Below are 26,176 nucleotides of genomic sequence, written 5' to 3' on the forward strand. Positions count from 1 at the left end.
GAATTTTGCCATGTTGATGTCTTCAGGCCAGGACTATTATATAACATTTTTTGTAGGTATTGGGCTGATAAATGTGTGTACCGAATTTCAAAACCCTAGTGAAATGTAGCGAGAGGGGCTGCACGTTAGGTGGCGCTATCGAGCCATTTTGCCACTCTAATGCTGCGACCCATAACAGGCGTAAATTTTCACCACTTCTGACACGTGTGCATAGTTTCATGAGTTTTCAAGCACGTTTAGGCCCTCAAAAATGTGATTTATTTTGGAGAAGAAGAAGAAGAAGAATAAACTGAGCAATTCCAATAGGGTCCTCACACCATCGGTGCTCGGGCCCTAATGAAAATTGAATGAAATCAATTGAAATTCAAAGAATTTAATGTAACTGTAATGTTTAACTTAGAAATAGAATAGTTTAAAAAAGCTTAAAAACAAAGTTTAAGTCGCCATGTAGTCAATAATTTTATCACTTAAAACTCATCTTTGATTACCAAAATGACATATTTAACTCTTTTTTTTTTTTTCCTGTGGAAAAAAAAAAATTCTTCATGTCTTAAAATAGCTTGAATGTAACTCTACACCCTTGCCTTAACGCTGCACAATGGTATCGCTCTTTACAACATCGGACACATAATGTTAATTAATATGATTAGCCTTTTGTTTGACTGTGTTATCAAACAGCTAATAATGTGTTGCAAATGTTACACAAACCATGTTCCCGTTCGCAAATTTCAGAGTCAGACAGCTGCCTTCTAACAATCAGTATCCTCACAAATGCTTTGAACAACTCAGAACGTCAGTGAAGAAAGGCATATAGTTCATCATAACATTGTAATATACATAATACACCCACCATATTGCTAAATCTACACGATTTTTCATATCAACAGAAAAATATACCAGGATAACCTGGCTTCTCTCGAGACTCCCCTGCTAATTCGCTGTTAATGATATGCTAAAGCCTGCCGGCATGGTAGTTTGTGATGTCACAGACACCAGCGATTTCAAACGGGGGGTTAAGACTCTTTTTTTCACTGCAGTTTTAAGGAGAAGATACTCAGCAATGGTGTTGACATATGAATTTGCACATGGTTTGTCTTAAAGCATATTAAAAACTCACAAACAACATTTAAAAACTTGATTTTCACCACAGGGGGACTTTAAAAAGTTTAAATGATGTATATCAGACAGCGGAGAGGGGGCAGTAGGACTGTTTCACAAAACCTGTTTGGAAACTCTTATTTTGGCAGTTTCCCTGGTGCCGCTAGTGGCGTAGAAACGACTCAGTTCAACCTTTAATTAAAAATCCTTGCAAAAAAGACTCGTCCTTGTAGGTGAGCACTCATCGGGCGGATATGACTAATCCAATCCCTTAAATACATTTATCACACTCTTAGCAGCTCTGATAACCTGAATTTTTGCACTTCTCTATCACCGTCCTCCATTCTTCCCCTTTGTCGCTGCGCTCAAGCGTTCCCATCTCTCCCCCACAGATACGCAACTCTTCTCTTTTCAATGAACTCCCCTAACAGTCTCGACTCTCTGATCATCAGTGCTGATGATGTGTCTCAGATCAGTTTGTAAACATCCACATAAAACAGCCACTGAAGATCTTTGATATGACAGTATTTACAGAGGAAGAGTCTATAGACGCACCAACTGAGAACAGCGAGAGGAAAGATTGTGATGGAAAGGAGAGGAGGGGGGCGTCCATGGGAGTTTTTGGCAGAGGTTCATACACATGACCTACAAATGATGTAGTGTCTTCATTAAATGTGCGATTTGTGTATATGTGCGAGCTTTTTTAGTGTGATATTAAGTATGTGTGTATGCGTGTTAGTTAATATATATTCGCGGTTCCTGTGTTCCCTAGAGGCCCCAGCAAGATGGCAGTGTGTGTTTTGGCCCTGGGTGAGGGTCCAAAGGCAGGGCACAGTCGGACGCAGGGCAGGGGGCGGGGACGGTCCAGACGCAGCAAGGTCACTCCAACTGCTCACAATCATCCACATAGAGCCGGCTTACTGCCAGGGCCCCCCCCCCAACTCTCTCTCTTTTTCTCTATCTCCCCTTCAGTCTAATTCTGCGCCTTTTTCTTAGTTATTTTAGAATATCCACCATTTTATTTCCACCTCCATCATTGTTTTTTTCATGTGAGCGCATTTATCCTTTCAATCTCTTTTCATTTGTATAACTCCCTCCCTCTCTATCCTCTCTAGCATTTCATCTTTCTCTCTCTCTCTCTCTCTGTCTCCCTCTTACTCTGGAGGTACAGATGGACACATTTGCAGGTTAACTTGAACAGCTGGAGGTGCATTATTAGCATCCTGCTGCTTCCTCATATTTGCTCAGAATTTTTCCCCCTTCCTTAGTGAGCAGATAATTCACAACCAGCCAACCAAAGACGTAGACGTGTCCTAATACAGGAGAAAAAAAAACAGGAGAGAGATGAAAGCTAAGGGAACGTTGAAGCGGGTCGGCACAGGCGACCTGGTATGGGATGTGGCTTGAATGTCCATGTGATAGAGGTATTCTTTGCCAATTGTATTTCCAGCTGATATGGTTGTGGGTTCAATGGGTTGAACGAGAGGGGGGAGGACAGAAACAAAGTCCCAGGAATTTGCCGTATCCCAAAGGACCAAATCAACAATGAGCAATTGTGGTGAAATGGTTCATGGATATTGCTTTTGAGCTGCATTTGGGAGATCTTGCGTTGATAAAAAGCCCCTGGCGCACCCAGGGGTGTGGATTAAATGCACATGTGCATACTATAGGCATACTCTATATATATATATATATATATGCATATGCGCACACATGCTTACTGTTTACAGAGCCATAAAGGACTTAAAGGACTGTTATGCATATTTTGCTGAATGTGACCATTGTGTGTTTGTAATAGTAAAGGCAGCTGCGTCCTCTGGCAGTTATTGCATTCAAAAGCAACCCGTCATGTCTTCGGAAAGTCGTGTGGCAGATTGCAGTATTAGAGAGAGACAGACAGTGTGTGTGCAGCCGACTAACAGCTCAGCCAACTCCAAATTCACTGCACCAGGCCTCAAATTCAATAAGACCCCACAAAGACCAGGTCCGGCCAACAGCACTGGCCAGCTCATACTCTGCTGACCACTCACCAGAGCCATAATTACCCTCTATACTGCAATTAGCAATCTGGGGCTGTGCGAGTGCGGGTGAGCTCATGCGTGTGTCCACTTCCAATAAAAGTTTGAAACTGGCAAAGGAGTTATGGCTCGCTTTGACCTTGAAATATGGATTTGTGTCTTCTACGTGTTGAGTCGTCACTTTTGCTTTTAACAAGACTCTGGCCAAGTCATCTGGCTGTTCTAAAGAGTTTATTATACATGCAATAATTCTTCAATGAGCTTATTATTCATGCTTTTGCATTGCCATAGCAACATTCCACGCCGCACATACCTTTTTTTCCTCATTTTTATGGTGTAGATTTACTATTATTTAATCACCGAAGCATATGTTCACGCATGTCGGATTTGGTTGTAACATGGCTGTTTTGCGTTCATGCCGTCTAGGAAGGTTCAAGGAAGGGCAGATGATAGGAAAGAAATGGGTGAGGGGAAAGAGGAGGAGGTGTACAGTGACTGTTAAGGTATATGGAGGCCATGGGAGTAAGTGCTTCTTATAAAGACTTTATCATGTGAAGGGTTTATTGGTATGCTGATTAGAGCTATTCCCCCACCGGCACTTTCCAGCATTCAATTAACATTCAAAACACAAATAGCTGTGCATATATTACACGCTAACAATCAGGTCCTCAAGTGTGTATGACTGTGAGGTCGAGGGTGGTTTGTATGTACAAGATGATGTGGGTGGGTTACTGTTTGCGTGCATGCGTATGTATGCATGGGCACGCATATCATTTGCTCTCGGAACAGAATCACACACATTATTTTCCATACCTCAGTTAATTCAGTTTCAGTGTTTGAACCATAAAAAAGCCTCGGTCATGCACTATTTTACAGGCATTGCAAGGTCAGAGCGCTGTGACATGTGCAGTAAACATGCATGTTTTATCCATCATTTGAGCTCTATTTTGATTGCAGACTCTATCTGCAGCACAGTGTGCTGTCTTTTTATCTGTGTGTGCTGGAAATGAGAGAGCGCTGCCTCAGTGGGAGCACTGGGTGGCCATCAACACTGCAGCCAGACCAGCCTGCCTCACAGGGGGTTAGACCTGCTGACACATCCTGATTGGTGGAGTAGAAATTAGGAGGGTGGCACTTAAGAACAGAGCACATTGATTGGAAGAGTATGTGGTTGGTTTATTATAGGGGGCATTTCATTGGCTTAAGCTAAACAGAATGAAAGACTTGTGCAGCTGCTCCTGTAGAGCATTATGGGTAATGAAGTTCTCTGGATGAGAGCACCCTGGTAGTAACAAGGCATAATAAGACTTCGGGTAGCTAATTTGATTCTGTGCTGTTCAGAGACCCGAAGCAGCAGTCGTAATGAAGAGTGTGATATTGACAAGACCTCCCATTAAGATTAACCCTTAAGCACGAAACACATTCAGTGCAAGTGAATGCAGTGGATTCTAACTACACAAGCTTTATCTATCTATCATCTATCATCTATCATCTATCTATCTATCTATCTATCTATCTATCTATCTATCTATCTATCTATCTATCTATCTATCTATCTATCTATCTTCTAATTTCAAGGCTTTTTAAACATTTTTTTCAACAAACAAGTTTATTTTGTAGTTTATTACAGTTATTTGAATGTTTCAATTCATTTTAATTCTACTTCCTTACATTGGAATTTGAATTGCAATTCTGAATCCTTTTTGCTACCTTATTTCATATTCAATCCCAGTTCAATTATGAGTGGCTCAAAACCCTGGTCAAAGCAACAAATTAACAGAATCTTGATTAACAAGTTAAAGTTAATTAAACTTTTGACATGTTTATAGATGTCTACATGAATAAAAGTATCCCTTTTTCAAAGGCACAGACATTTGATAGTAACTTTGTCAACTCTTTGAGTACTAAGGTTTGTTACTACTACAGAAATGCAAGAAGGCCAGTTAAGTAGATACAACTTGCAGTGTATTATTACATTCACCTATATATTTTGCATATTTGTATGCCAGTATGTTTTTTTTATATAGTCTGCATACACAGCACAAGATTTAAATGTGAATTTCAGTGTTGACACGTTATAGACGACTTTGGGTCTCAGTGGCTTGCTTAAGCTCTGAGTCAATAGCCACAGTTGGTAGAAAATTACCACACTCATCCGTACACCAGCCTGAGTCACCAAGACAACCACACCAGCAGGGTAGACAGCGACGAATAAGCGAGGACGCACCATGAGTTTAGACATGCACAACGATAGCGGAGAAAGTAGGCGAGCAAAGAGGTGGCGTGCGCTTTGGATGGAGAGTTTGTTTGTTTGCTTGTTTGCATGAAGGTCGGTTTCTGCAGGGTAGAGGGATCCAGCGTCCTACTGTTATGTAATCTGATAGGAGATTCCAAGCTGGTCAACTCCATATGCCGTCCACGTTTGCCAAAAATATCTGGAGCCGGAGACTCCATCCCGTTTGGCAGCCAGATAAAGAGAGAGAGCGAGAGAGAGCATTCCGGAAATATTTGCTGCAGATAATAGGAAACGTGTGAATCAGACCGTCAGCCAGGAAAGAACACGGATGAGTTAGTCGTGTCCCCCACTTTGCTCTCAGCATCGCCATCGGACTACAGTACATGTATATTTTGTCGAGTCAACGAGGGCTGGGTTTAACTTTTCGGGCATGAATGAAAGTTGTGTAAAGGAGAAGTTGCGTAGTGAGTCAATGTGTGCGTGCACGTACAGTGGTGGCTCCTGGGATTGTTTCAGCAATGCAGCACTCAGTGTTTGTCCGTAAGAAAGAAAGGAAAGAGTAGGAAGCGAGAGCTCTCGAGACCCCCCTAGCCCTGCAGTAGGAGTGTGTGTGTGTGCACTCTGTTTTGGCCCACATTGCCACCCCCACCAGCACGGGTCAAGCTCAGCACGCCGCCGCTTCTCCCTGCTCTCCCTCTCTGAGTTGCCATGGCAACACACCTTGAGCTCGCCCCCTAGAGAAGCCTGCTACCTCCACCCCCTTTCGCCCCAGCTCGCTCCCTCCTTCCCCTCGTCTCCCACAGCTCTCCCGCTCTGCCTCTCTACCGCTCAGGCCATCAATCCGGGGGCCGGGGCCGCGGGCCTCAGGGCCAGGCGAGAGGTGCTGAGCCACATGGGATGTGCAGCTCCCATCTACACAGCTCATTTGTGTGCCAGTGCATGCTACAGGGGGTGATGGGTGGAGAGAGAGAGCAAGATGGAAGGAGGGAGGCACTCTCATATAGATGGGCCCGTCCCAGTGGAGCGGCGCAGGCCAGGGCGCCACCTGGCTCCCCCTGGTCAATTAGCTGGAAGCACATTGGCCAAGCTTTGCAGCAGCAGCCACTGCAGAGGCGCAGCAGCAAGGCGAGTCGGCCTGCTCAGTCGGTGGAATAACAACCTGGAATACCACATGAATACGTCCTTTACTCATTTGCTTTCCGCCTATCTTTTTGCGCGATCGCTGTTTTCTTGATTCGATCCTCTTGCCGTTTCTCTCTCGCACTCCCTCACCGCCTCCCTCCCTCTATCGATGTCCTGGAAAGCCCTCATCAGTGATTCTGCGAATGTGTGGCGGCTTCATGCCGTTTCTCAATTAAGATGCTGCATACCTTTAGAGGCGGCCAGTCTTCTTTTTTCCTCCTGTTCTTTCCTTCTCAATTCCAGTTAAATATTCTCTCAGACGCACATCCCTGCCTCTGGTTGCTCTTATATCTCTATTTTCCCTCCTGTTCCTCCCTCCCTTCTTGCTTTACTTAGCACAGGCTCTAATAAGGAATGAATATGGGGTGAAATTCTTTGAGGAGAAAGGGTGGATGGTAAATTGTTTAACCTCTAACGTAAGCCACATACAGATACGAATATAAAGGGGTCTTGCTTTCAATCAACCTTTTTTACATAGTGACATTCAAAGACACTGTATGTATATATATATATATATATATATATATATATATATATATATATATATATATAATATATATATAAACAACATGCCAAGCATCAATGCTTTCCGAGATGAAGGGAAGGAATCTGAAATCTCTTCGGTTTGCCTTTCACGATGTGTCGCAGTGCTTGTAAAGTCCTTTTGTTCTTTTTTTAACCCCCAGTTAGTTTCAGTTATGAAAGAGCGTGTTGTTGTCATGCACTTCCTAGGCCCTCTGCTGCACTCTACACGTCTGTCTTCTCCTCTTTAGTGGTGTGATGGCTCCCCTAGCACACTGCAGTCCCCCTCTCTGAGACCTTTGTGTCAGCCTCACTGATCAAATGCTCTCCCTGACAGCACTAGTCTGGTTTGCAGTAACAAGCAACGGTAATCCCAACGTAGCCCCATCACTCTCTCATATAGACACACAAACACACACACACACACACACAGACAATGAAGTGGAGAGCTTAGTGTTTCTGCGCAGACTGGAAAATAGATGATGGAGCATGTTCTGTACTTACTGATCAACTGCAGTTCTTTCGGAGAGAGGCTTACTTTTACTGCACACACACGCATGCGGAAACACACATGCTCACAGGCCCCTTGGCTACCATTACTTTGTGTTGGACAGCCCAATTATCCCTTTGCTTTCTGCTTTCTTTAGCAGAATTCTCTTCCTCTAACTCTCCTTCTCTCATTTTTCCCAATTTTTCACTTTGGTCTCACTTCTCTCTCGTTTCTGTGCATGTACATATTTTTTGATCCGTTCTTAGCCACAGAACAGATGTTGTCTCGTTTTGTCAAAAAGGATTCATTCAGTTCATCTGCATCCATGCACTGGATCTTGTCTCGTGTAAAATGTTCCCCGAAATAGGGTATTGGTATTAGCTATTATTTCTACTAGAAAACAAAGATACATTTACTTTCATCTTATAAGTGTTTTTTCTCTTGTTTTATACTTAAAAAATGAAAAAAATCTGCCTGTGTAATAAGATGGAATACTCTTATATCCTTAATATATTATGCAGTGTTGCTTCTCAAGTAATTGTATTTTGTTTTGAAAAGTTTTACATACAGTGGAAAACCACTAATTAAAAACTGATTCAGTTTTATTACTGATGTGTGTAAAGTATGTGGTTCATTCACAGCTGTGAATTGGATCTTGTTTAGTACAAAACATTCCCTTAACTACTGTAGATTTTCCTCCAAAAGGCATTTGACACACTAAACCCAGTCATAACCTCTTTCCGCTGCCGCTTTCATTCTCCTAAAAAGGAATCGGTTTTTCACTTGCTGCTGCATCCTTCTCATCCCTATCCTTGTTTGTTTGGTTTGCATCCGGAGAACGGATCTCATCTTGCATCTCGAGATGATCCGGTCTCGTTCAAACCGTGGCCCCCGAACTAGAGCAGATTTTTCTCCAAAAGGCATTTGACATATTAAACTCAGTCGTAACCTCTGTCCGCTGCTGCTTTCATTCTCCCCGAAAGGAATTCTCTCCCCCCTCTTCCCAAACGCAATGTCTTTTAGGAGGCAGTGGGGGAGGACAGACCAAAGCTGTGCCCTTGCCAATCCCCCCCCCACTCTCGCTGCCCCCTCCGCCTCTCCTCCCGCTCCTTTCAAACGGGGATTAGAGCACCCTTGTGTGGGCCTTTGAGACGGAGCGGAGATTGGAATCGGCAGAGGTGGCTTTTGGAAGGGAGGGGTGGGAGGTGGAGGTCAGGGTGATGGTGGGGATATATGATTGAAGACTTTATTAACCCTCCGCGCACCCTGTAGCTCAGCAGCAGGACTCTTTGGGTCTGTCTGCACGGGCCGGCGGGGTGCTGGACGCTTTGAGAAGACAGGGGTCTGGGAGATGGAGCAGTGGTGGCGTCTACCATACCCCAGGGCTCAGTTAGGGGCTCGGGGGATCGGGGTGGGAGTCTGGCGGCGGGTGTCTGATGGAGCGCAGGCAGGCGGGCCGGGCTCAGGCCTGTGTGGCGGGAGGGTGATAAGACGAGAGCAGAGGCGTCCAGCCAGGACACAACGCCCACCTTTCATCTGTCCCACACCAGCAGGGGGCGGCACTGATGTCACTCAGGCAAGCTTAAAATAGAGCAGCGGGCAGAGGGAGGGCACAGAGCCTGCAGCACTGGGGGGGCAGCAGGCAATTACCGGCCGGGAAAGAGACGGCACTGGGCAGAGGAGGGGGAGGAGGGATGGGACGGGTGGTCATACTGTCCAGAGCTGAAGATTATAAGCCTGGGACCGCAAATGATGTGCAAGGACAGAAAGAAACAGAAAAATGACCCTGTTCGCTCGAGAGAGCTTGAAAAGACTATGACCATTCACTTACAAGACGGTTAATGTGTAAAAAATGTCGTACCTTGTTTTTTGGCAGCGTGTGTCTGTGTCTCTCTGTCTCTCATTCTCTCTGTCTGACCCTGCCGGTGTGTGTAACCTGTTGTATCGTGCTCTTGTGTTGCAGAGGAAGGCATCAATCATGAGTGCAAGCTGTGTAACCAGATGTTTGACTCTCCGGCCAAGCTCCTGTGTCACCTGATCGAGCACAGCTTCGAGGGCATGGGAGGCACCTTCAAGTGTCCCGTCTGCTTTACAGGTGAGGGGTCCGGCCCGGGGGGTTGGTGGGGTCGAGGTCGTAGGGTCAGGGGCAGTCAAAGAGTGGGGGGAGGTGTGGGGGATACACACTGCCACTGATGGCAGGGGAAACTGCACTCAGTGTGTACGGTCACATGGTCATTCATGTGGCCAACTGCATTTAAATAAGCACCATTTAGCACATTCCTTTATGTAGGATCACATGCAAAACCACGTCTTTATTTTATTTTTTTGTCATCTCTCCCAACCCTACCTGTTTTTGTTTTGTTTCTACTTCTCTTATTTTTTTTTCTTTTCATCCTGTCTTTCTGCTTCTCTTATCTCAATTCATCTCACCCCTTCTCATCTAGTTTTTCATCTGATCTAATCTCTTCTCTTCGTCTTTTTGTCTCATTTGTTCCATTTTCTTTTTTTTTATCTTGTCCTATGTCTTTTCTTCTCCTCATTTGTTTTTTTTTAATTTTCTGTTTTCTCTTTTTTTTTCTCATTTTCTTGTCTGTTTCTTATTTCTTAACTTTTAGTTTTCATTTTGTTCTTTCTCTTTCATCTCCTCTCATCTCATCTCATTTCTTTTATTTTTTGGATTTCTCTCATCTTCTCTCTTTTTCTCCCCTTCTCTCCATCTCATCCTCGTCTCCACCATTCACCCTCTCTCCCCCCCTCCATTCCTCTGCTCCATTTCTCCTCCTTGTCCTGCTAATTGAACTGAATTAACTATTAAATTCATTGTTCATCCTGGTGAGAGAGAGGAAAGACCAGGCATGGACTTTCTTTGAGAACACGGATCAACTTATGGCTTCTGGAATTCATATAAGATCAGAAATATACACATATACTGTAAATACATACTAAATTATATAAATCAAGATCAGTTTCTCTAGACTTGAGATAGAAGAGCGATATTATGACACACTCTTATGCAGAAGCACACAATGGTTAATAAAGTTCAACGTGGCCAAGACAGGAGGCTGCGGTTGGTGCAGGCATCCTGCTGAGCTGATGCTAAAGCTAATGAGAGCTGATCTACCCGCTGTGATGCCTGGTGGGACTCATGACCCCTGGGCAGATCGAGCCCCTGTCAGACGTCCCACTTTCACTGGACCAGAAGGCACTGCAGTAGAATAGACAAACAAGAGCCTGCAGTTAACTGGCTTCATCAAATCATAACGGCCATTTTGTATTCTGTGAAGTATCTCATATGAACTACTAGCTTTTTCTGTAGGCCAGTTGTCATGCTGAATGTCTTTGAGGTAAGAAGATCCATTGGTTGAGTGAGTGTGTGTGTTCAGGAGAGGAGAGGTCAGAGAATAAAGGGCAGGTTTATAGAAAGGCAGTGTAATCCGCTCTCACTCTCCAGGGTAGGACCCTCCGCGTACGTGTGCATTTAGTTAAACAGGCCCAGTGTGTGTGTGCGTCTCCTCGCACTAAGTTTGAAAGTCACTTTGGACTTTTTGTCAGCTAACCTTTGGGAATCAGAAATCATTACTTGAGCTTGTCAACATCAAAGACCAGTGTTGAAGGCCAAATTGTCCCCAGCACTGCAACAAGCCAATCTCCAGATAATTTTGCACTCGTTTTTTTTATTCATCTCATCTTTTTCTTCCTTCACCCATTCCTTATTTCTCCTCTTCCAGTTCCATCTTCATCCATATTCACTGTACACTCACTTTCACTCCTCTATTCATCCTTCTCTCCACCCCTCTGATCAAATCATTTGTTCTTTTGCCTTGTCCGTCCCTTTGTCTCCCTCTCTCTCTTCCTCCTTGTGGATTAGTTCTCCGTCTTTCTTTCACCTTTACCGAATTGTTTGGCTACACCACGTTCTTTTCTCCCTTTCCTCCCTTACAGGTACGCAGTCCTCTTTTAAACTTTAACACTATTCCTGTGTGGCTCATGAATAAGTAAGCTGATGCCTTCTCCTCCAGGGACGCTCAATAATTCATAGTCTCCACACACAGCAAACTTAAGTTTACTGAAACAAAAAAAAACAAAAAAAAAATACACGAACGGAATTTAAAAACCCGAGGATAGAGGAATGATTTATTGATAAATATCACAAGGTCTGGTGGGGATACTTTAGTCTGTCTCTGTCTCTCCCTCCATCTCCGGCTGTCATCCCCTGCTCTCCGATAAAGAGAGTTTGAGAGCTTTTCATTTGAGAACGCCCCCTCCCCCTTGTACTTTCCTCAGTGTCGACACATTGTCTCAAATCCAAAAAATTCATTATTTTTATTCTCCCTCTCCTACCCAAAGCGTGAAAGTTGGTAGTCATGGATTTTTCTTTTTTTTAATTTCTCACTCAGGATTAGTTCTTAATCGAATCAGCTGTTTTCACAGCCAATTCGCTATACACTCTTGGGTAAAGCGTTTCAGCCAATCGTTTGACTGCTGTTTCCCTTCTGTCCTTTCCCCCAGTGTTTGTTCAGGCCAATAAGCTGCAGCAGCACATCTTTGCCGTCCATGGACAGGAGGACAAGATATACGACTGCTCCCAGTGTCCGCAGAAGTTCTTCTTCCAAACTGAGCTCCAGGTGAGTAATGCACAGTCAAAAGTCTTTTTTTTTTCATTCACAATATTCAACAATATTCACCACATGTCACCACATGGAGTCCTGGATAAACACAAAGGTTGTTTTCTTAAAGCTTCAAATGCTAAATATTCTAATGGGTAAGAATATTTTATTTTATTTTTTTATTTTAAAGCTAAAAACGGTGGATAAAAGAAGAGCACGTCAAGTATCAAAATAACAATTTGATGTAAACCATGCATTGTTACAGTTCCTAATATACTTACTCACAAGTGACTCTCTTTACTTACATTTTCTTTACTTACATTTGGCAAAAGGAATGATAAGAAAAACTTGAATCTAGAAACAGCTATGTAGGAAATCTTCTGTGCCGTGATTGACCAGTCGGAATGAAATATTCCAGAAAGATATGTAAGAACTTCGGATGTTCATGTTTTAATGTTTTCTAATCATATTTTATGTGTCATATGTGCAGTGAATCTCCTTGTAGTAGCAAAATGTGTGATGTTTGGAGTATAGTATTGTGTAGTCGATCTCAGTTAGCCCTGATAGACACAGATGTGACACAGATCACAGCTAATAAGGGAATTAAAGGGGAAAACAAGGTGCATCCTCAAGCCAGTAACGATTAGACCCATTACTCTGCAAATCAATCGCACCACCTGCTGTGACTGCTGGAACTCACATTCATACACACACACACACACACACACACGCATCGTCAGGGCAGACAACTGGGAATGCTGTCCCGGGCCCACTCTTGCTCACATTTGCAATGCATATACAAAAACAAAAACAAAATTAAAGGATTAGTTCACTTTCAAATGAAAATTACCCCAAGTTTTACTCACCCTCAAACCATCCTAGGTGTATATGACTTTCTTCTTTCTGATGAACACAATCGTAGAAATATTAATAAATCCTGACGCATCCGAGCCTTACAATGGCAGTATGCATTACCAAACAAGTATGAGCTGAAGAAAGTGTCTCCATCCACATCCATCCGTCATAAACATATTCCACCCTTCTGAAGTGAAATGATGCATTTGTGTAAAAAAAAAAAACAATTTTTAACAAGTTATGAAGTAAAATATAGCTTCCTTCCGCCAGACTGCCTTCCATATTCCAATTACGGAAAAAACAGAACTTGGTGTCGCGTCAGTTCCGTAAGTTGAATAGGGAAGGCATTGGATGGACAGCATAAGCTTTTTTTAAGAATATGGAAAGCGTTAGAAGGATCTAAAAGTTAGATCCTTTTAATCCTTTAAAAGCAAATAAATAAATAAATATATTGCAATTGACCATAAAATCCTATCAAATGTTCTAGTATTTTAATGCATTTATTATTTTAATTTTAAAGGTATTCTGTTTTCTGCATTTTTTACTATAATGAACTCTTTTGGGACTGTGTTGGATCACATCCAGTGTGAAATCAAACAAAACAATTTGACATCCACTGTACCACTAAGCACTATATATGAAGGAATGTACACTAATCACAGTTCAGATGGCCTTGAGCAGTTAGAGATACTGTACAGACAACTGTATGCCCTACAGGTTCACGCTCAAGTTCACAGCACAATCTGATGTCTGACAGCTCATCAAAAGCCGTTTGGCTACTGTAACAATAACACACTTTGTCCACTTGACATTATTCCTTTCCGGATGAGTCTCTGTTTCTTTCTTTCTCTCCTTCCCTTTTTTTCTCTCCTTATCCCGTTTCTTTTTGTCTTTGTTCTGTATATGTTTCTCTTTCTGTCTCTTCTACTGTGATAGGTATAGTCTTTCTCTCTCTTTTACTGAATCCTTTATCTGAGTTCCCTGAGGGAGGCCCTGAACCCCTCCACTCTGAGACTGACACACTCACACACATATAGTCTTTAGCAAGTAAGCACTGCCGCACACATTCACAAAGCGCAGCCACACTGTACACTTTTTGCTTTTACAGGTATGGCACTGTGGTACCAAACATCTTGTTCCTTTTGGCATGACTGTATGCCTTGATGTGCATTCACACTGACAACGATCACTATTGCTGACATAGCCTCAAATCACTTCTTACTGATAATTATTGACTTCTGGTCACTTTGTCCAGTTGTTCATCGATGCTTTTAAATATAAAAAGCCTTTACTGTTGTTGTTTGGTACCACAATGCAGTCTGGTTCTTTGTTGGTCAGGAGTTTTGTGTCTTCATTGCCCAACAAAAAGATGTTTTTTGTATAGAAATACAGACATTCTAGTGGCTGTGGTTTGATTTAAGCACCTCTGGATGTTCCTGGCCCGTGGTAATGATTCCCAGAGGAAGCAGACATGGCAGAGCAGTGAGACACATCTGCTGACTCAAGTTTAGCTGGAGATATCACAGAGCTGTGAGGTGAAAAATAGTATCAATTTTAGCACCAACACAAATGCAGACATCTCAGCCAAGCCTAAGGGCCAGGCAGGATTTAAATCTTAGACACACACACACACACACACACACACACACTTTCCTCCCACACAGTCCCTTCTAAAGGGCTAGAACTAAATGTGCTGGTTAAAAAAGTTAGTGCTAACCGGTTAATTCCCCTTTAGGGACTTGTCTTTAGTGGTGCAACCTTACACTCTTATAGTATCAGCACTGTATTCAGTATTGTTGAAGAATTTTTATGACCATATTTGGAGATATTTGTGGATTGAAGTATTGAGTATTGCAGTCGACCAAATATAATACAGTTTAAGAATCTTAAGAACCTTATGAGCGCTCTCATTTCCATTAAAGTGTGGTCATATTTACCGTTGCTCTGAAAAATGTCACAGGCAAAATCTAGTCACTTTAATAGGGATCCATGCAATCTGGAATTTTGCACACGAATGAAACATTTCCTCATAGAGATTCTTCAGGTTTTTCACAGGAAATTGCCAAGTAGACAATAGACAATGGACCTTTTTTGCACCGCGTGTGACCGCGCCTTGAGTGTTGGTGTTGGAGCCTTGCAGTTGGCAGACATGTCCCAACTAAAATGTGCTAAAACTAACAGTAATCTTACTGTACTGCTGCTTCAGTAGTTGCTTGTAGTTTGCAGTGGTCAGAAAGTTTTTGCTGTTGGAGCCTAAGCGGTTCATGCACATGACTGCACAAGGCTTTAAATTGATGCTAAACCGGGTTCGTACCTGACATCATTCAAACTCTTTATAATTCCTTCTTCCAGCAAATTCCTTTCTAGCAAACAACCTGTAACTGAACAATTTAGTTTTTTTTTTTTTTTTTTTTAAGTAATTTTATTATTTATTGTACACAACTAGCAAGGTTCTCACTCAGATATTATAAAAATAAAGATCAGAAGTTTTGTATTGTGTGCAGGGCCATCCTTATGGCGGTGCAACTGGTGTGACCACACCGGGCCCGCGCTTAAGGGGCTTCCCCTGACTCGCACTAGGCCGCACCCTATGCTCAGTAGTTCCATAATTGTATGTACTGACCCAAAATTGGCGGTTTTCTGGGTCCTGTTAGGCTCGGCTTAGGTAACAGAGCTTTAGGTGTGAGTTTCAACCTTTCTCGCAACATTTTCCGACCCCATTTCTCTCCATAAGTGGCAAACATAAGGGCCAAACATAAAATATAAAATGTGCCTGCTGAAAAGTTAACAGTAATGTTAATATACTGTTGCTAGGTCAGTGGCAGTATATGAAGGCGATTGTTTCTCTCTTGGTCTCTCTCTCTCTGTGCTGATTATGGGGCAGACAGATTGAGTAGGGGGAGGACTGTGAATAACTCAGCCCACAGTGGCTGCCACAGGCCACTGGGGTCAGCTGCATCCTGCCCTAGCCCACGTTACATTCATCTTTGTGAGCTATGGGCCACCATTCCTGCAGCCCCCTCCAGTGCTCGCCTGTGTGTTTTGGTGGGTGGGTCTTTATAAGTAGCAGGGAGTGAGGTTAATAGCTTACTCAGGTCCATGACTTAATATTTTAGGGGCTTGGGGGTGTGACCTAAATCTCCTGCATGGCTTAAACACCCCACCTCTCCACGTGAGCCCCCGGCCGTGGTGTGACAGTGATATAAGGCCGGCGGCGCTGGGCATATGGCCGGTCAGTCCATTTAGCAGCAGGGGGAGCGCTGGACCCTGTCGGTCACTGTCTGCCTCACCCCGAGGCCGGCCAACCGAGATACTCGTACCAGCCCATGGCTCAGCGGGCGTGCCCCATCATTCCCGTCCGCTCCGCCCCCCGCATCCACTCCGGGCCCACCTGAGCGGTGACGGCGGTGAGGAATAGAGCAGTCAGCCGCACAGACAACTCCGTTCCGATGTCCGGGTTTTACCATGCTCGTGCCCAGGTGAAATGAGACTTGAACGTGTGTGTACGTTGTTAACAAGACTGAATGGATGGACGGGCTTGACCTGTGTGCCCTACCCAACATGCCCTCCCAGTGCGGTCCCACTCTGAGTTAATCCTCACCTTCCCATGAGCCTTCGCAAGACATGTTACTGTATCATCCCCCTCTCCCTTATGGCAAACTTTGCTTCCATCCTTTATCTTGTCTCTAATTCTTTCTCTCGTTCGCACTCCCACCAACTCCCTCCCTTCCTCAAACTGTTTCCAACTCTCTCTCTCTCTTTCTCTCTCTCATTCGCCTTTTTATGTCTCTCATTCTTTCTCCCTTTCCCATTTTCTTTTTTCTAGCTCCCAGAAGAGCCAGCCCCCATGCATATTTTAGCCCCTCTGTGTTGCCCCCACCCACCCCTCTCTCTCCGTCTCCCTCTTTCCTTTCTGCCTCTCCCTGGTGCCCCATAAATAGTGCAGATGTAAGCTGGTAAATAAGTGATGCTTCGCCCCGATCAGCGCAGCTAGACCTACTCTGCTGGATCCTCTACTCCTTTGTTAGAAACTTCAGAGACTTTTTGTGTGAGCAAGTGTGTGTGTGTAGATTTTCTTTCAGTTGTTATTTTGTTTCCCCAGGTGAACTCCCAACCGCCCACCCTTCGGCCCTTCCATAGGCACTGCTGTCACTCTCTGACAGCGCGCCTCATTTTTACACACTACCGGTTCTGATTGAGCCCTCCAGGGGGCGCCGCATTCCCCCCATGCCCTGTATCCCTTCCCTGCTGGTATGTGTGTGCGCACGTGGGTGTATGGTATTTCCTTTAGCGCTGGTTAATATTTAACTGTACTCAGCAGTTTGGATGGATGGATGGGTGAGCGAGTGAGAGTGCGTGTATGAATGAGGGAAGGAGGAGGTCCTTTGCACTTGTTTGTTTGTTGATGCCTCCTTGTCTCTCCCATCTCCCTCCCCCCCACTCGACATTGCAAAAGTGTTGAATATTTGAGGGATGCGAGTTCTCATACAGCACTGAGTGGAGTGATGTAAGGAGGCAGTGTTCATTGGAGCTTACACACACACTAGCTTTCTCACACACTTTCCATTTCTCACCGAGGTGGAGGAAGAGCTTATGTGATTTCAAAATACAATTCATATTCTGTATTGCACCAATTGGAGATGAGGTTTTTCTACCTTGTAAGCAAGCAGTCTCTACTATTATTGGTCATATTTAGGTGTGTTCAGATCCCTAACCCTAAGTATTTTAAGGTTATGTATACAGTACTGTTCAATTTAGGGGTCAGATTTTTCTTTCTTTGTTTTATTCAACAAGGATTGACTGAAAGTGACATTAAAGACTTACTTTATCAAAAAAAGAAAACTATTTTAAATAAATTCTGTTCTTTTAAACTTTCTATTCATCAAAGAATGTTGAACAGTGTTTCAGTTTTCACAAAAATTTTAAGCCACACAACTGTTTTCAACATTGATATTACTAAGAAATGACAATAAGAGTCTTCTTTCAATAACTTCTTTCAAAACATAAAAAAAAATAAGACCAAAATCTTAAACAGTGGTGTATATAAAATATTAGTCTAGCGTAGCCAGACCTTCAGACTAACGGCAGTAGGTCTGGACTCTATCGCAGCTTTCATTGGCCGAGGACCGCCCAAGAGTACATTTGACTGACATGTACAGCAACCAATCACAGTTCATTTTGTTCCGCGTCATGTTTAGGGGCGTGAAAATGTAACGTCGATGTCTCTACAACAACAGACCGTCGTGCCTCTAATAAATTATTCATTCAAGAACGTTGAACTTCACGTACTTTTGAAAATCCAGCATTTAGTTGATCCTGGTAAGCGTTCATTATCACACAATGGCGTTCTTCTTCCATGAGGGGGTTTGGCGTCACTGCATTTGTTTCCAGGCAGACCGTTGAAGAACATGACTCACACATCTCCCGGACATCCTGTAGAATTCAACCAACCAGATGACGACTTTGAAAATCCTGAAGTGTTTCCAATTAAGTGCGCCATATGCATTAGACGTTCAGCCAACGGTCTGTGGGCGTCTGATGGTGAGACTAATAAAATATAGACAAAATAAAAAGCAATATGCACAACAATACACTAAAAAGAACACCTTAGAAACAAAACAGCACTAGCAGAACCACTAACATTTTCTTCAGAAAACATAAAATCTGGCTTAAACTAGAATTAACATTAGCATATGATCAAACAGGCAGTTTTTTACTTATATAGACTAACCCACATTAAGCAAATCACAGAGTTAACAAGTGTAGAAGCTCCAAAAACATTCTTAGACTCTGTTCCATTATGTGTCATATTAGAATTGTAATGTACGTGGAGAGTTTGTCTGGTGTGCTTTGAATCTGGTTTTGTGTGCTGTAGATATTGATATAGGTTTCTATTGTGATGCTCAATTTTATTAGCGCCAGTGTGTGTGCGCGTGTCCCAGCTGCCCTTGCGTCTGGAGTGGCAGTGTACGTTATTAGAATGGGGATCTGGGGGGCTCTCTTCAGAGCCCTAACCCCAACACACACACACATGCCTACAGCTCCTCAAATCCACCTTACCTGCTGCTGATTGGCTGGCTGGTTGAGGGGTTGTCAGGGGACTGCAGTATAGTGTCTCCAGCTAAAGCTATGAGCCCTGTGTTTAGAACGGCTCCCTCTCGAAGACCACGACATCCGTGAGTCTGCAGCCACGCACTGAGCCTGAAGAGTCCCAGGCCCCGGATATCTGAGAACACGACAAATAGCAAATTTAGCCAAGAGTTAATAATGAACTAATGAAACCTGCCTTCAGTTATCTAAATATGTTTGAAGTTGGCATACCAAACAGGAGCATGTACTGTAAGAAGTGTGAAATGGTGTTACGAACATACATTGCCACACTGTTTTTGATTGAAATTCTCCAGGCAGTGGGTGGCTGGTGGACGTTGGAGTGAACTAGAATCGGAGAGGACATGTTTAAGTTGTTTACCTGTTTGCATTTGTTTTGTTGCTTTGCCCTTGCTGAGACGCAGATTCAAACAAAGCTCCGGCCTGGCGAATTCAAATCAAAAACACTCACCATGGGGCGGCACTAATCTTCAGAGTAAATCAACACATTCGCATTCATTTATTACAACGTGGGACATCAGTTTCGGCTGCGAGCGTGCACGTGCGTGTTTATGTTGAGATAAAAATGAAGTAAATGCCTTTTTGCAAATTTTCCAGTGAACCCACCCACACTCCTGATTCTGTCACGAAATACCCCTGCTTGGAACAATCTATAAAGTGGAGGAAAGAAGGGAGGAGGACGTGGAGGGAGAGAGAACTTCAGCGGGATGGCACATAGGGAGATATGGTGTCTGCGCTAAATTAAATAATTTGGGGACTGGCATGAGAGGCAGAGAGAAAGGAAGAGAGGGAGGGGGTAAGGAAGAGCGAGGAAAAAAAGAGAGATGTGTCCACTGGGATCACTATAAAGCGTTTTCTCATATCCGTCTCTCATGGTAGCCTGTTCCTTTAACGCACAGACAGAGCGAAGGATATGTTGAGACGCAACATGAGAGAAAGCGAGCTGAAATGAAAATGTGAAGACAACAGAAGAAGGAGGGGGTGTGTACAGCACATGCCCCAGTCAGATATGACAGTTGAGCAGGGTTGTGCTGTGGCGCTACATCTCTGCACTGCGTGGTGTGTGTTGTTGTCTCGCGTGTGGGTTGCCAGCTCGGGACTGGAACTGTCGTGGCTGTGACAGTGACGTATGAGTCTAAGCGCTGTCGGTGAGATGACTCTCGCTGCTCGACACTCTCAACGCTCGACGCACACGCGCGCGCATGCACACTGAGCGCAGCTGTGATCTAGAGGGTTTGGGAACTGTGGATACTTCACTCTGTTTGCCTCGCTCATTAACATAGCATAACAGATGAGAAGACTTTATCTTAAAGGAATAGTTCACCCAGAAAGGAAGATTCTGTCATTATTTACTCCCACATGCCGCTCCAAACCTACATGACGACAATATTTTTTTTTGTCCATGCAATGAAATCGATTGGGGCCAGTGTTGGTTTAGACCCCATTGACTTTCATTGTATGGACAAAATCAGTTCTTTAACATTCTTCAAAATATCTTTCAAGTCATTCAGGTTTGGAACAACATGAGGGTGAGCAAATAATGACAGAATTTAAATTTTTGTTGAACTTCTCCTTTAAGGCCAAAACTTGTTCATTTTGTTCATTTATTCATATATTTCAATACATTTATTTTGATTTTTCAAAGTCTTGTAACTTTGTTTATTCCCAGGTTTAAAATTGGCAAGATTTTCAGTTCTTAGACATTGTTATAAGTCTTAAAGTAATCCAAAAATTCTGTCATTATTTACTTACCATCATGGCGTTTCTAAACCTGTATGACATTCTTTTTTTCTGTAGGACACAGAAGATATTTTAAAAAACTATTTTGTTTTGGACCCCATTAACTTTCATTGTATGGAGAAAAACATTCTTCAAAATGTTATATTTTGCATTCTCCTGAAAAAATAAACTTATACAGGTTTGGAATGTTATGAGGTTGAGTAAATAATGCACATTTTTATTGTTATAGTGAAATTTAAGGCAAAAAATTACAAATCTTATCGAAACGTATCAAATCTTTTATTTATTTAATTTACTTGCCTTGTTTTTATTTTGTACATTTATTTTCAGGTTTTAAGGGTTAGTTCACCCAAAAATGAAAATTCTGTCATTTATTACTCACCCTCATGCCATCACACACCCGTAAGACCTTCGTTAATCTTCAGAACACAAATTAAGATATTTTAGTTGAAATCCGATGGCTCTGTGAGGCCTCCATATGGAGCAATGACACTTCCTCTCTCAAGATCCATAAAGGTACTAAAAACATATTTAAATCGGTTCATGTGAGTACAGTGGTTCAATATTAATATTATAAAGCGACCAGAATATTTTTGGTGCACCAAAAAAACAAAATAACGACTTATTTAGGGATGGCCGATTTCAAAACACTGCTTCAGGAAGCTTTGGAGTGACAAAGTCACGTGATTTCAGCCATTGGCAGTTTGACACGTGATCTGAATCATGATTCAGTACACTGATTCATTGTGCTCCGATGTTTCATGAAGCAATGTTTTGAAATCGGCCATCACTAAATAAGTCGTTTTTTTTTTTTTTTTTTGGTGCACCAAAAATATTCTCGTCGCTTTATAATATTAATATTGAGCCACTGTACTCACATAAACCAATTTAAATATGTTTTTAGTACCTTTATGGATCTTGAGAGAGGAAGTGTCATTGCTCCCTATGGAGGCCTCACTGAGCCATCGGATTTCTACTAAAATATCTTAATTTGTGTTCCGAAGAAAAAGGTTTTACAGGTGTGGAATGGCATGAGGGTGAGTAATAAATGACAGAATTTTCATTTTTGGGTGAACTAACACTTTAAATTAGATTTAGATTTAAATTAGGTTTGAATGAGATAAATTAAATCCCAGCATTTTAATGTGGTCACAGACTTTAATGACAAACCATTTGTCTATATTGTCAAATGGCTTTTTTTTAATTTTACCATATTGTAACCAGACATGTTGTGATAAAATCACAAGTAATGCTCCTTAATGTATATTAATCATCAAATATGGATGAGGAGAGACTGATTGCGTAAGTTTAGAATATTATTTATTATACAGTGGTTTATTATATCTTAGAAAATGATATATTATCAGATATTATATGACAAATCCCTTACATTCCACAAGGAACAAAGAGTGTGTGAGAGCGAGCAAACAGAGAACGCTTCTGATGGACTATGTATTGTTGTTTTTGAGTTTTTTGAGTTTTTGAGTAAGACAGAACAGGACAAAATTGCAACTGTTCTGGTTTCAAGAAAGCTTCACTAACATTACAAGTGGACTTCACAGGGGAAAAAATTAAAATGCTATAGAAGTGTAGAATAGGGCCTTTAAAAAGTTGTCTCCTCTCGCATTCTCTCTCTCTGTTTTTTTTTCTCTTAACACACAGAAACTGGTAGGGGTCTCTCTCAACCTGACACTTTGGTTCAGCAGCTGGAGTCTGACAGCACACTCTATAAATCACACAGCTCTGACAGCACACCTCACACACTCTCCTATTCTCTTTTCCTCCTCGCTCTCACTCGCACTCTGCCTGCTAGGCTCACATATCGTTGTGACAACAAAGTGTTGACGTTGACTGGCTGTAGATAACACACACTAGCCCTCGCTCTCTTTCTCTCTGCACGCCGCATCGTTCACTGCGTAATGCGTTTTCTCTCTCTTAGTTTAGGGCTGCTTTGGAGTCAAAACCTCCTCCCCGAGGGGAATCAGGGAGGGTTTTAGTGAGGCTATGACATGGAAAGAGAGTGTGTGTACTTTGAGTGCATCTCTGAGTGGCAGAACACAGCTAGCGTAGCGTAGCCTAGTGTTAGCCTAGCGCAGTGCTATCACCCATGACACGGCTCTGCTGAGGCCACCGAGCTCATCTAACATTCGAACCTCCACACTCCACAGATCTCACGAACCTTCCGTCCTTCTGGGTGTGTGCATGCATGCGTGTGTTGTTTTTTGTATGTAGTCTGTCTTTATGTCTGTGCATTGTTGTTTGATGCCTGCAGAATGTGTGAAGTTTTATGTTAGAGACAGAAAAGCACATGCTAACTGTAGTTTTGTCAAAATACACACATTAATCATAGTTAATCCATATAAACTGTGGTAACTTAGGCTTAACCACCATTGTTAACATTAAGTGGTATTTTCAACTAATTTTACTTTCGTAAAATACAATGCTGTTCGAGTGAAAAGGATAACCGGGTAAAAAAGTTTATCTATCAATTGATTGTCCTCATGAAAAATGAATGTCACTTATGCTGCATATATTTAATAGAAAAACAGTAGAAAGAGTAATATTGTGAAATATTATTACAATTTAAACTGTTTTCTATTTTAATATATTTTGAAATGTAATTTCTTTCAGCAGCCATTACTCCAATCTTCAGTATCACATAATCCTTCAAAATCCATTCAAATATGCTGCTAATTTGTTGCTCAATTATAATTTTGAACTTAATATATTTGCAAAAAAAAAAAAAAAAAAAAAAAAAGTGTACTTTTGTTCAGGATTAATATTTTCTTCAAAAATTTAATTTACAGACCCCAAACTTAAACAGTCTATATCTATATCCACACACACACCAATGAGCCAAAACATTGATTGCCTGCCTAATATGATGCTGTTGGTCCTCTGTGTGCTGCTAAAACAGCACCGACCCACCGAGGCCCATGAAGGTGTTCTGTGGTATCTGGCACCAAAACATTTGCAGCAGATCCTTCAAGTCCAGTAGGTTGCGAGGTGGAGTTGCAATGGATCTAACTTGTTGGTCAAGCACATCCCACCAGATGCTCAATTGGATTGAGATCTGGGGAATTTGCAAGCCAGGGCAACACCTTGAACTCTTCATCATGTTCCTCAAACCATTCCTGAACAATGTGTGCAGTGTGGCAGGGTGCGTTGTCCTGCTGAAAGAGGGTACACTATTCCCACCAGGGAACACTATTGTCATGAATGGGTGTACCTGGTCTGCAACTATGTTTAGGTAGGTGGTTCATGTCAAATTTATGTCAACATGAATGACTGGACACAGGGTTTCCCTGCAGAACATTGCCCAGAGCATCACAACTCCCTCCACCAGCTTGTTGTTGTCCCACAGTGCACCCTGGTGCTATCACTTCACCAGGTAAACACCACACACGTATATGTGCGTCCATGTAAAAGAAAACAGGACCCATCACACCAGGCGAGCTTCTTCTACTACTCCATTGTAGATGTTTTCGATGGTGGACAGGGTTCATCATAGGCACTGTGATTGGTCTGCGGCTTTGGTGAGTGCTTTGGACTGTGTGTTGTGACACATTTCTCCCATAACATCATTAAAATGTTGTGCAACTTGTACCACAGTAGACCTTCTGTTGGCTTGGACCAGACAGGATAGCCTTGGTTGCCCTTGTTTATCGATGAGCTTTGGGGATTTTTGGAGATTGTGGTTTGTCTGTCCTCAGACCATTGTTGGTAAATTCTCACCACTGTTGACCAGAAACAACCCACAAGCTTTACTGTTTCAGAGATACTCTGACCCAGTTGCCTTGCCATAACAATTTGGCCCTTGTCAAAGTCACTCAGATTTTTATTCCATTTCTCCAAACCACATTTGGAGGTGGTTTGAAATGCAATTCCAATCAGATTTTTACAGATGTGTCACACTCTGAACGCTCTGGCTTAGGGCTGGACAATAATTCAATATCAATATATATCGCGATATAATTCTTTTCGATAACGGTGATATGATTTTTAAACACATTTCCGGTATTTCGATATACATTACAGCATTTCTCACTGACTTGAGGCGCAGCGGTTAGAAAGAGCAGAACAAGATTGGCTATTTGCGTGATGACGTACACCACAGAGACACGCTGCCATCAGCGTATCTATTGGTTAATATGGTTTGTTTAAAATAGCAACGTGGAAAACAGACAGAGTTCAGATAATGTATGTTTCAGTCGATGGATGCGCAAAACGTTACAACAACGATAATCAAAAAGCGTGGACAAAACAGTCACCCTTTGTAAAATGTTAACAGCTAACGTTAGTGCCGTATGCTCTAATGTCCAGTCATTTACGCCTTCATCACCCGGGTGTTGATAGCGCGCGAACGCAGGTGAGACCTGAACAGCACACATTGCTATCTGTGTTTAAACTAAACTCAGTTAAGCCTTGCTGATTTAAACCTTCAAGAACAAGTCGCGAAAGAGAGAGAACTCGCACGCGCTATGAGAAGATTTGTGTGCGCTCATCCGAAGCGCGCACACGCTTATTTCAGACAGCGCGCAAATACTGAGTTCTCTTTCAAGTCTTGCGCTTCGACGGCCACATTCATACAAAAAATGATGTCAACATGCCCGTCTTGTCGAGTATCCTAGCAAACATAGTCAGTTATGTCTTAAGTGAACGTATAACAGTCGAGAAAGACAGCGCATGTGTAACAGTATATGTACTGGTTGTCTTAAAGGGGAAAAAAACTATTCCTGCTGCCTGTTTTTAATGTTAAATCAAATAACAAAGAAATCACTCACTGATCTTGACTAAATAGTTTTTGTAACTTCAATAATGATTCATCTTATATACAGTAAAGATAATATGCAGTGTTATTTTATATTTGATTACTTTATCCATTTTCTGTACCTGAAAACTACTGTTACATACCTGAAAAACCTGAAAAGCACTGTTTATTTTATTTGAATATTTGCTTTATTGTACTTATTTGTGATGTTTCTTGTAGTTTGATTGTTTGTTCTTATTTTCTTTATTTTTATTTGACAGTAGTCCTATTTTTAGGGTCACGGTTTCGGTGCGGTACAGACATCCATTGTGGCCGTTCTTGGCAGTTTTTCTGAGGCTATTATATAGTTCATATCGATATCGGAATTATATCGTATCGACCGAAATTTAGAATTATATCGTGATATAAATTTTGGCCATATCGTCCAGCCCTACTCTGGCTGCTCAAATTGGATTTCAAATAGTCTTTTGTGTCACTCTTAACACATCACACAACGATAATGTCAAAACCGGTGATGGAAACACCGCACCCCTAGTTACACAGCAAAGC

At 42.4% G+C, this 26,176-nt stretch overlaps 1 protein-coding gene across 5 annotated transcripts in view; it reads left to right on the forward strand.

Annotated features, from left to right (window-relative positions):
- Nucleotides 1-26,176, forward strand: part of znf423 (zinc finger protein 423) — a 174,788-nt gene that overhangs the window by 136,756 nt on the left and 11,856 nt on the right. For all 5 annotated transcript variants that reach the window (XM_067390291.1, XM_067390293.1, XM_067390295.1 and 2 more), the window contains 2 exons: nucleotides 9,510-9,641; nucleotides 12,056-12,171. In XM_067390291.1, the coding sequence (XP_067246392.1) occupies nucleotides 9,510-9,641; nucleotides 12,056-12,171 (248 nt within the window). The remainder of the gene's footprint in view (nucleotides 1-9,509; nucleotides 9,642-12,055; nucleotides 12,172-26,176) is intronic.

This window comes from Chanodichthys erythropterus, chromosome 7, assembly GCF_024489055.1.
Source record: "Chanodichthys erythropterus isolate Z2021 chromosome 7, ASM2448905v1, whole genome shotgun sequence".
Lineage (NCBI taxonomy): Eukaryota > Metazoa > Chordata > Actinopteri > Cypriniformes > Xenocyprididae > Chanodichthys > Chanodichthys erythropterus.